A 12,199-nucleotide genomic window follows, 5' to 3' on the forward strand; every position below is an offset into this window, starting at 1 on the left:
ATTCACGGGGAAATTTGATCTTGAAGTAGTGTAAATTTGGAACTTAAAAAACATAACATTTAGGATGAGAGGGCCAGTGACCACTTCCACGACCAGGCATTTATTTTGCCTAACACGTAATTTTACTAATGACAAGTCATTAGTAAAATCATGTTATAAAACATCATTTTATAAAACAAATAATACACATCATTTTGTTCGGGCATTAGTAAAAATTTCCCACACTCTGTACCATCGAAACAGTCCAGACACCATCAGCTATCGAGGCAGGTGTGTTAGACTGTTCCAAGGGTACCTTGTGTGGGTAATTCTTACCATGGAGTTACTAATCTAAAGATAAGTAACTCCATGTTCTTACCAATGCTCTCACTGCTGTGTATTATTTGTTTAATATATTTGTTTTCTTCTATGTTTTGTTCTGTGTCTGTTGTGGCCTTACCTATTCATGATTGTTAATGCATGTGGGGGTTACCAAACAGGGCCTCATGGAAGAACACCATTGGTGAAAATGTGCAACCCTGTATAACTGTCAGAAATAAGTAAATCAATAAATAACCAAATCAATCAATTAATATTGATATTTTAAGAATTCTCGGGGCTAGTGGTCCTTGCTCCTCCAGCCCAACTGTCAGCACATTGTTTCATTCCAACTCCCTGGTCAAACAAGAGCAGAGATATGGCCCGTAACAGTAGCTAGAAAACAGTACTCATGTATTACGTAATTCACAAAATAAATCGGACTATAGGGTCCTCGGTTCCATGGTTTGACCATGGAACCGAGGACGCCAGCTCCCGTGGATAACACGGGACAATGGGTACACACTATATACCTCGAACCAGCAAATTCTTAATTGATTTCACAACTCCCTGTTCGCACGTAATACAGGTCGCTAGATCTTGTTACAGTTATTTCGGCTGGTACATAATATAATATAAAGTAAAGCGTGACCCATCAACACATTCTGTGTTATGCGCAATTTTATAGCTCGTACGCCTAAACATTTCATAAACGATATCTCGCATTTTATACATGATGTAATCTTAACGAGGTGACGGGAAATTCATTATTGGCAGAGAATTTGGAAGATATAAATTGGACTTTGAAACATACAGTCATCAGCCAGACGGGATCTACATACACTGGCATATGGTCGTTGATGACTTGGCGTAATAGTTTATTCTCGAGAATGAATGTGGGTTAAGAAGGCCGATAAACAAGTTGGGAAGCCGCATGTCAAAAGCTTGACTCAAAGGATCAAATGGTGCTAGACCTGAGGAGCTGATAGTTAGGAAGAAGATCAGCTCAAAGCGAAACAATTATAACGGAGCCACCTAATTATCCGACAGTCTGAGGAACTAAAAGAATTCGGACAGACATCGAACAAAGAATCATAATCCTCAAGCGAGTTTCTTTCTTCAAATTGTCTCCACGTATATCGACTTCTTTATACATCCTTTTTGCTGAACAAGGACCATAAGGTAAGGTATTAAACATTACTTGACTCTTTTGAATCAAATTTGTGAAAGTCTAATTATATTTTTGCAGGGACAAGTTCTTTATTTAGATCTAATACTTTATTATAGGACGTGACATGTATGAATTATATATCAACGGAAAGTTTATAAGCCATATATTAAAATACTTTCAATTACGTGCCATTTTAGGGTCTGTCAGAGGAGAAACAACTTGATCTCTGAAAACTCAAATTTTGAGCTTTGAAAATCGGAAGTTGTCGACCTAAAAGCATGCTATCGACTTGATGACATCATCTTATGTGGAATACGCATATTCAAAATGACTTTGCATTAATTAAACACGGCTAATCGCCTCTGCTATATAGGTGACACGATGGGGTCCATGCACATAATGTTATATGTCGTCACTGTAACTTCGGCAAATTTGACCCACGTTGGCCCGTAATTTGAAGGGGTGTGCAGAAAATGAGGTTTTATTAAATTTTGCTTTTGTGCAACACTGAAAGGGAAAATACTTGTTATTCCTTTATTTTTGTTTTTCTTCGTTTATTCAGTTGTCCACTAAAATAAAGTTGTTTTTTCATCGGATAGGGTCTTTAACAAAAGTTCCACTTATCAGATGTTAGCCTTCCCCTTGCCTCTTGCAGTTTTGGAATTGAATAAATAGATATGACATCTAAGAAATCATACCCCATAGAAATCGTGTTCAGCTATACGTCATTGTAATGGTCGCCTATTTCAGTAGCTAACAGACAAGGTAGTTAAAGTTGCCTTAGGTGGACTTGCTTTTCGAAAGACTTTGCGAGCGTGTTTATAATTAACTGCCTAGTAGACTGTGAATGCATGAGGCATCGATCGCTCTCTGTGGTGGTTTAATTGATTGTATTATACCATTATGCATATCCTGTTATGTAATATGGTCTTCCCCGTAAATTTCAGTGACCTAAACACTACTTGACATCTATTTAATGCATTGGATCAGGGGATGTTTTACTAAGCCCTAAAATCGATTTAAAAATACGATTTGATCAATTTTAAGGGCCTAAAATTGATTTCGATTTTAGTTGATGAAACACCCCCCTGATAATTTACCGGGCACTATTATGCCCATTTATATACTAAAGTTTGCTATGTCATGGTATGCATTAGTACGAGTATAGTCACTGATATATAAACAGATGGATGTATCAGTCAATGCACGATAAAAAGGAAGCTTTAGGCTCCAATATATAGTTACAACAAAAATCAGGCTCTCAGTATGTAACCCTCACTGTGGAGTAACATTAAGTCGTGTACGATTCACTAATCTCCGGCCCACTGTTACGAGATGCCCTATTTTCACAATTTTCTTTTAGAGATTATTTCATAGTTAATTGACTTTGCTCACTCATGCGTGAATGATATGATTAAAATTGAATATCATTTTAAAGAGGATTTATAAATGTTCATGTTTATATCATTATGAAAGATAAGTTTATATTCGATATTCATTCGAAAATTTTAATTATAAAGGGTGCCCTTTTTTCTCTTTCTTTTTTGCCATGTGTATGATTATTTTATGTTTTTGACAGTGATTATTGCAGAGTTTATTTTAATTTTCATATTTCGATTGCTCATAGAATTTAGAATTTAGAGAAAGACATGACTGACACGCAGTTAGAAGAGGAAGGAGGGGGTGAAAGAGTCGACGATGTCATGACGTCAGATGGGGTAGACGTGACGTTTTCGGGTGAGTTCTCACTGTACTAGCAATTTTCCAATGTGTGTACGTTACCTGCCTAACGAGTAATTATCATCGTCAGAATAAATTACAAATGGAGGTTGTTTGTTTGTTTGTAAACCACTGACTGGTGAGGAGAACCTCTTTAATCGATCCTCGGGCACTAGTCGGTGGTATTTCTTACTTCCATTGTCTCTGTTTGTTTTATTTATTTTAAAACTTTGCCACGAAATTGATGAAATAAAATATAATGACTTTGATATTTTAATTTTTGTTATCAAGTAACATTATTTGATATATATATTCAGACATCTATATAGACACATAATCGGTATAGGCTGCATAGCCCTTTGAATATTAATAAAAGAAAAGAAATAAGATTATGCGCGTTATAGGCAACGCAGCACTTATGTCTTTTGGCAAGACATTAATCTATTTTATGCCTTACCTTGGAGCTCGGCTAAAGTTATAGCTATAAAGCACCAAATAATCAAGCCCTCATGAAGAAAAGTATGCATACTGACATACTGATGAGGCTACATTGGGTAAACAAGATGTAGTATTATCATTATTATTTTAGCCTCACAACCGCGTCATACCAAAAGACGTAAAAAGACGGGAGTTGCTGCTACCCTGTTTGGCGTTCAACAATAAGGGATAGAGCAACGTCGATCTGGCGCTGCTCAGTGGCTGCCGGGCTCACGATTAATAATGGGCAAAAAGAATTTCCATTTTAACTTTTAACGGATTAACTTAATAAAATTTGGAGTGGACTTTAAAAGATTATTATTATAATATTCCTTAATTGTTATTATTATTGCCTATAGGAATCATGTACGTATTATATGGCTATGCGCAAATCTATATCCAAGTAAATTTCCTAATGTTGATTTTCTCAAAATAAGACTTTGTGATTAATAAGCGTCTGATTTATCTCTACAGACGATGGAGTCCAAAACACAGCGGTCGCCTTGGCAACCATGGGAGAGACGACGACCAACGTCGGGATGGTCGTGCCCGGTGATGACCACGACCTTTATGAGAGGACCCCTAGGAAATACCAGGAAGAGAAAGACGGGTTTAAATACAAGGAAAGCATGAAACTGCTTATACCTATTCGTCTTAAGCCTACGTGAGTTTCTGAATTATTTTTTGTTAAAGATGCATAGTTAGTGGGCTCTTTTGGGGGTTTCGACACCATACGTTTTTTTTTTTTTTTTTTTACTTTTGCCCCTGTAGCAGGTGTTGTCAATCACCAGGATTAGCCTTCAGTTTTATGTAAAGCTCTGCATTTGCCACCGATCGTCCCATATGGAAAAGTCATTATCTTACATTTCCCTCACCCGAGGAATCTCCGAGAGACTAGGGGGTATTTCTTGATGGGACCACGGGTTTGCTGTGTGCGGGACTTGAACCCATTCATGGTATTTCCACCAAGTCTGGTGTCAGCGAATTGTGCCCTACTGCACATGGAAACTGACTACCATCTCTTATATTAAGATTTAAATCCGACGCTGAGTTTAGACATTAATTATGTTTGTCCCAAATCGGGTTTAATACAAACAGTTAGTCTGCAGCTGAGATCTCAGCTTTCCGATGAATCGAAGTAAACGCTTGAAAAAGTGTTTCACGTCGAAAAAAAGTCTTCCACAAATCTGAAATAAAGATTACCTGACTACCAAGACAACTGTCATGTCTCTCTAGGACCTTCATTCTCCTCCTACTTGAATGTACTTATTTTTTTTTTTAATTGTTTTCATCTTTGCCTAGAAATGAAGAATATTCGCCGATGGATCACTGCGGTCTTATATCGTTCATTTGGCTCAACTGGATGTCGTCTTTATTTTTCAAGGCTTATAAGAGAACCCTAGAGTACTCGGATCTGTGGACGATGTCGGACTATGAACGAGGCGATTACAACGGTGACAGGTATGATGGCGGGCAGGACGGCGATGATTATGATAATGAGGATGATGATGGTGATGATGATGGTGATAATTATGATGATGAGAGTGATGATGACGATTTGAATCATTGTGCCCCTTGCCCCCTTGTCCCACGGCTCCACAGCCTTTCATTGTGGTGGTAGAAAAGTGTTCCTGTCACTACACTATGCTGCTCCGATTCCTTGAATCTAGTTATGGCCTTATGGATGACCGCATAAGGGCCCAATTTGTAAGGGACAGTGAGAAATACAGGTAAAATATAAAATTCAAAAAAAGAGAAGGGGAAAAAGGGCACTCGATCTTGGGGTGCTTGAAAAAAGTGTGGGTGCTGTGCCTCTCCAACCCCCCTCCCCCCGATGATGATAATTATGATGAAAACTGATAGTTGTGATGGTACTTATGATGTTTATGATGTCGATGCTAGGTTTTAATGATGAAGGAGATGATGATGATGATGATGTTGATGATGATGGTATTGATGATGAATAAGATGATGAAGGAGATGATGATGATGATGAAAAAGGTCATGAAGATGATGATGATGAAGATGAAAAAAAAAATGATGATGATGATGATGAAGATGATGGTGATAGTTATTTATGCTCTTAGTAGGCGATATGAACATACTAAGATAAAGCTAGGTATAAACGTAACTCATATCTAATCATGCTCCGTGCATAAAGAAATAAATGAAATTTACCGTCATGAATCACAATTCTACAATTTAAAAAAAAGTATATAGGATAATAGGACATCTCCCATGAACTGTCATCTCATACAACTACATATAACTTGTAAAGTTACCCTGGACCACTTCTCCCTTAGGGCGCGTTCATGCTTGATTTTGACGGCCAGAATCAGGCATCTGTTACGCGTTTAGTTTAAAACACGATTGCGTTCATGCTCACTTTTGTAGAATCACCGAAAAACGGCGATCACGATCGCCGATCGTAAACTCACAAAAAGATGCGTTTACAATTTGTAAACGCGTTTAAATGGGGTCAACGCACTGACCTCTAATGGGTCTACGTAGCATGCGCACACAGGTTTGCGAATCCAGCTGAAGGCCACCCAAGGAGAATTGCCTGGAGAAGTGAGCATGAACAGTGCACCGTGGAACTGCGATTACGATGAGCGTTTACGATGAGCGTTACAAATCGCTCATTCTGCCTTCAAAATCAAGCATGAACGCGCCCTTAGATAGGTATCTCCAAGACAAAACCTACGACAACATGGGGATAAGTGTCCTGGGGGTAAATTAACCTATGAAGAGAATGTAGGAGGTATTTGTTCTAGGAGTAGTTGTCCAGATAGTTTTCCATTGGTAAAGGCCCTAAGGGTTCAACTGTCATTGAATTGTTTTTCAGCTGGTAATTGTTTAAAGGTTAGTTGTCCTAGGTCAAGATTTTAAAGGGCAATGTTTATGGGGCAGTTGTCCTAGAATGTGGTTTTCTAGGGGTAACAGTCCAGGGACTAGTTGTCCGGAATATTTCATCCGGGTTTAAATTCTGAGTAGTGGTCCTGCTACATTTAGAGAGAAATTCTGCTTCGGTTAAAGAGAATTCCTCTTTTTCTTTTAGATTTGAGAAACTGTGGGCGGAAGAAGTTGCTCTGAAAGGGAGCGAGGAGGAAGCATCGATGGGAAAAGTAGCCTTTCGGTTCGTTCGGACTAGGCAGATCGTATCCGCTACTGTCTTGGTGATATCAATGATGTCTTCATTCATTACGTCGGTGAGTATATAGAGAGACTGAAGTATGACTGTTAAGGTCTTTGTAAGACAATAGGGACTTTTAGATTTGCACGACGAGAACGTGGACTGCGACATGCCACATCCTTTTAAGGCAATGTAACGACCTTTTACTGAAGGCACTGGTAGTGCCCGGCAGTGCCTTAAAAGGACACCACATTGCCTTAAAAGGGGTAACCCGACACATGCTCCGCCGACGATTGCTCCGCGACATTTACTCCGCAAAACGCGACATTTGCTCCGCGACATTTGCTCCGCGACATTTGCTCCGCCGACAATTGCTCCGCCGACAATTACTCCGCCGACAATTGCTCCGCCGACATTTGCTCCGCCGACAATTGCTCCGCCGACAATTGCTCCGCAAAACGCGACAATTGCTCCGGTGACAAATGCTCCTCGAACGACAGTTGCTCCGCCGACATTTGCTCCGCCGACATATGCTCCGCCGACATTTGCTCCGCCGACATTTGCTCCGCCGACAATTACTCCGCTGACAATTGCTCCGCCGACATTTGCTCCGCCGACAATTGCTCCGCCGACAATTGCTCCGCAAAACGCGACAATTGCTCCGGTGACAAATGCTCCTCGAACGACAGTTGCTCCGCCGACATTTGCTCCGCCGACATATGCTCCGCCGACATTTGCTCCGCCGACATTTGCTCCGCCGACAATTACTCCGCTGACAATTGCTCCGCCGACATTTGCTCTGCCGACAATTGCTCCGCCGACAATTGCTCCGCAAAACGCGACAATTGCTCCGGTGACAAATGCTCCTCGAACGACAGTTGCTCCGCCGACATTTGCTCCGCCGACAATTGCTCCGCCGACAATTGCTCCGCAAAACGCGATAATTGCTCCTGTGACATTTGCTCCGCCGACAATTGCTCCGCCAACAGTTGCTCCGCCGACATTTGCTCCGCCTGAAGCGACACTTGCTCCGGTGACAATGTTGATGATAATAATAATAACTAGATTTGTAATACTTGTTTTGAACAAGTATAGGTGGGCTGGTCTAACTAAAATTAGAGAGAAAATAAAGGGCACATTTGAGATAGCTAATTGTATCAGCTACAACATACTCAAAGTTCAGCGTAAGCGAAGCTAAAACGAAGGAGATATTGCTCGCGAAAGACGGGAATGCAGAATCCAGTTTTGAGAAAAAGTCATGTCCCATAGAGAATACACGCAAAAAGAGAAAAATTGACATGCCTCCTTTAATCGCAAAAATACGTCATGATTCCTTTGTCGAAATGAAAAATCATGTCAATTGCATTTGTAGTGAATTATCTTAGCTAGAACATATCGAAAGTTGGAAGAAAATCAATCAATATTTACAGAGATACAATCAATTTTCCAAAAATATGCTGATGTCATAATATGCAAATTGGAATTTTGAGTTCGGAGGCCATTATGATGACGTCATGAGTTAATTGAGGGTCAAATGAGACAAGAAATCATATTTCCAATTCATACTCTACAAAATATGAAACAAAATTTGGGGTCACCTTACATCCTAAAGAGCTACAATGGATTTTGTATAGGCATGTTTTTGCCCATATATGCTATGTATTACAAGAGCTCGCACGCACGGACGTGTATCTTAAACGGACGCTCACTCCGTTATTAATGGTCAGAAATATGTTAACAAGGTATCAAAATGCTTGGGAAAATGTGCCAAATATGATGACAAAGAAAAATTAGCGATTCTTTGTTGCAAAATGCCAGAACGCGCGAAAACACGCGTGCATGCGCGTGTGCGAGATTTATTATAAAATGCTTAAAATGGCCTAAAACGTATGTAAAATTATTTTGAGACTATTTTGAGCATTTTAATATTTTGCGCGCGCACTGACGCGCGGACGTACGCGCACGCGCGTATTTTGACCTGAAATTGATTGGACGAATATTGACCTTAATCATGATAAATATGAATCAAAAATGGCTTTTTGTTATGAAGATATGATCATGAGTTGATTTTCAGAAAAATTTACAAAATGGCGCCTAGATGACGTCATCAGTGAAGGTCATAGTTGAAAACGTTATTGTGTTTTGTACATATGCCTATACATTATGTGTTCCAAATTTGAGCCATTTTCAAGTAATCGTGCTTAGAAAAAAGTGTTTTGAAATAAGTAAAATAAATAATAAAGGCAATTCTAACGAAATTATAAGGTGTTCTGTACGCTTTACAGCCCACCTGATAATAAAGGCAATTTTAACAAAATTATAAGGTGGTCTGTATTAGATACAGCCTACCTAATAATAAAGGCAATTTTAACAAAATTATAAGGTGGTCTGTATTAGATATAGCCCACCTGATAAATAAATAAAGGCAATTTTAACAAAATTATAAGGTGGTCTGTATTAGATACAGCCCACCTGATAAATAAATAAAGGCAATTCTAACGAAATTATAAGGTGGTCTGTACGATATACAGCCCACCTGATAAATAAATAAAGGTAATTCTAACGAAATTATAAGGTGGTCTGTACGATATACAGCCCACCTGATAATAAATAAATAAATAAACAAAGGCAATTCTAACGAAATTATAAGGTGGTCTGTACGATATACAGCCCACCTGATAATTACAAAAATAACATTAGTAACACCACCAACCATAATAATCATTGTTGTCATTATTATTGTGATACTGCTTCTAATACTACTCCTACTACATGTACTAGGGAGGAGGGGAAGAGGAAGAATCTTATTGTTTATTTTTTTTTGTATTATCGAGGCATACAAATGCACAGGGAGGTAAAAGAGGGAAAAGTAAGGCGACGAAGAGGGAGAGAGAGAGGGAGAGAGAACGAGAGGGGATAGCCTATGGCCCGGGTTCAAATTCAGTTCTCTTTAATTTATTTGACCCAGTACTGATGATCATAATTTTATCTACCATGTGATTGCCATGTGTACGCCACATCGAATAGCACTAGCTCACATTTTGTTATTGTTGTCAAGAACTTATTGGCATGCAGCCAGTAGATTTTCATCATGTGTCTGATCTTGTATTGAAAAAAAGATCAAACACATCATCATAATCTACAGAGTGCAACCAAAAATTTCTTAACAACAATTGAAATTTCTTTCAGGAAGCCTAACACTAAAAGGTGTTTTTGATTCAAAGAGCATCGTAGAGACGATGAACAAATAAGAATAATAATACATTCACTTCAATTTTCCCCGCCAAATAATCCGAACAAAACAATCAACCGAGGGTAATCAACTTTTAAACGAATTTATCATGAGTCCTTGAAAAATTAATTAATACTGCTTGTCAAATATTATTGAAGAACAGCAAAGGCGAACGCGAAAGTTGCTACAATTCAGAAATCATTGCTTGCATTGCTTTTCTCTCAAAATTACCGTGAGATATCAAGCTACATAGAACTATGATCGACACAAAAGATATTGTCTTGAAAACAGTCAGAAACATTAGAACTTGAATGAATAAAACATAATGCAAATGAATAAGACTAGAATGAATAGGACACAAGTTAATTTCTACCATTTAAATCATCCAGTACCAAATACCTGAGCAAAATTCGAACCAGATGCATTTAATGGTAAACTTAAAGACAATGATTCATGACAATTGTCAATTGTCATGAGTTTATCGTCTAGACGTATTGCAAAAGATAATCAGAATAATAATGATCAGAATGATACCTCTACTATAAGGCCTAATTCTACATGTACTATACTACACTACTGCCATTGTAGATTATGCTGATAATACAGATGATAATAATGATATGATAACAATTATAATAATACTATATACTTATACTAATTGTCATCAAAATCATCATGTTCATATTCATCATAATAATAACAAGAATAATGATTATAATAATTACAATAATAACTTATCTTAACGATAATAATCATGATAAGGATAATAATCACAATAACAAACATAATAATTACAAAAATAACATTAGTAACACCACCAACCATAATAATCATTGTTGTCATTATTATTGTGATACTGCTTCTATTACTACTCCTACTACATGTACTAGGAAGAAGGAGGGGAAGAGGAAGAATCTTATTGTTTATTTTTTGTATTATCGAGGCATACAAATGCGCAGGGAGGTAAGAGAGGGAAAAGTAAGGCGACGAAGAGGGAGAGAGAGGGAGAGAGAACGAGAGGGGGTAGCCTATGGCCCGGGTTCAAATTCAGTTCTCTTTAATATATTTGACCCAGTACTGATGATCATTATTTTATCTTCCATGTGATTGCCATGTGTACGCCACACCGAATAGCACTAGCTCAAAAGATTTTACACACTAATATATATATATATATATATATATATATATATATATATATATAGTAAAGCTACATACACTTAACTGAAGGAAAGAAACCTATAGAAAACGGACTGGATAATATTGAAAATGATATTCTAAACAAGAATGTACTACATGTACTACATTACGTTACAATTTCACGAGAGAAATAGAACTCGAGAGGGGAAGAAAAGAAGAAGTGATGAAAATGAAAGAAGACTAATAGCATGAGAGGAAAGAAAAGAGCTAAGAAGACAAGAAAAGGGTGTAAAAAGGAAAAGGAAGAGCAAGAGAGAGAGAGAGAGAGAGAGAGAGAAAGCCTTGAGCTTTTGATCCGCTAATGAGTAATAAATGAAACAGATTTTGAGCGGAGTAATTATCTTTCGCCGGAGAACTTGCATAAGGTGCTAAAACTTGATGTTTTTTAAATCAAACATCATGGGGAATAGCAAAAAACGGCTGAGCATATTTTATTGCACTAATTGCCAGAGGAGAATTCATGTTTTCCACGAGGCCGCACTTTTGGATCAGAGAGCAATTTAATTGTGGAGCATTGTCTTTTGCGGGGTACTTTTGGGGAGGAGCAACAATTATTGTCGTAGTAGCCTTTGTATTTTACGGGGCACTTTTTTAGCAGAACAAATGTCGGCGGAGCAATTGTCGGTGTCACCGGAGCAAGTGTCGCTTCAGGCGGAACAAATGTCGGCGGAGCAATTGTCGGCAGAGCAAATGTCACCGGAACAATTGTCGGCGGAGCAATTGTCGGCGGAGCAACTATCGTTCGAAAAGCATTTGTCACCGGAGCAATTGTCGCGTTTTGCGGAGCAATTGTCGGCGGAGCAAATGTCGGCAGAGCAATTGTCGGCGGAGCAATTTTCGGCGGAGCAAATGTCGGCGGAGCAATTGTCGGCGGAGCAAATGTCGGCGGAGCAAATGTCGGCGGAGCAACTGTCGGCGGAGCAACTGTCGCGGAGCAAATGTCGCGGAGCAATTGTCGCGTTTTGCGGAG

General features: G+C 38.7%; 1 protein-coding gene across 5 annotated transcripts in view; it reads left to right on the forward strand.

The window, feature by feature from the left end:
• The first annotated feature begins 872 nt into the window (after nucleotides 1-872).
• The window catches only part of LOC594398 (multidrug resistance-associated protein 5), a 39,709-nt gene continuing 28,382 nt past the window's right edge, over nucleotides 873-12,199 (forward strand). For 3 of the 5 annotated variants that reach the window (XM_030981997.1, XM_030982000.1, XM_030981998.1), the window contains exons 1-5: nucleotides 874-1,479; nucleotides 3,096-3,205; nucleotides 4,139-4,328; nucleotides 4,967-5,125; nucleotides 6,723-6,873. In XM_030981997.1, the coding sequence (XP_030837857.1) occupies nucleotides 3,118-3,205; nucleotides 4,139-4,328; nucleotides 4,967-5,125; nucleotides 6,723-6,873 (588 nt within the window). In that variant the 5' untranslated portion in view covers nucleotides 874-1,479; nucleotides 3,096-3,117. Of the gene's footprint in view, nucleotides 1,480-3,095; nucleotides 3,206-4,138; nucleotides 4,329-4,966; nucleotides 5,126-6,722; nucleotides 6,874-12,199 lie in introns of all 5 variants that reach the window. The other 2 variants (XM_030982001.1, XM_030981999.1) reach the window with 2 other exon arrangements.

This window comes from Strongylocentrotus purpuratus, unplaced genomic scaffold (assembly GCF_000002235.5).
Source record: "Strongylocentrotus purpuratus isolate Spur 01 unplaced genomic scaffold, Spur_5.0 spur5_scaffold_12, whole genome shotgun sequence".
Classification (NCBI taxonomy): Eukaryota; Metazoa; Echinodermata; class Echinoidea; order Camarodonta; family Strongylocentrotidae; genus Strongylocentrotus; species Strongylocentrotus purpuratus.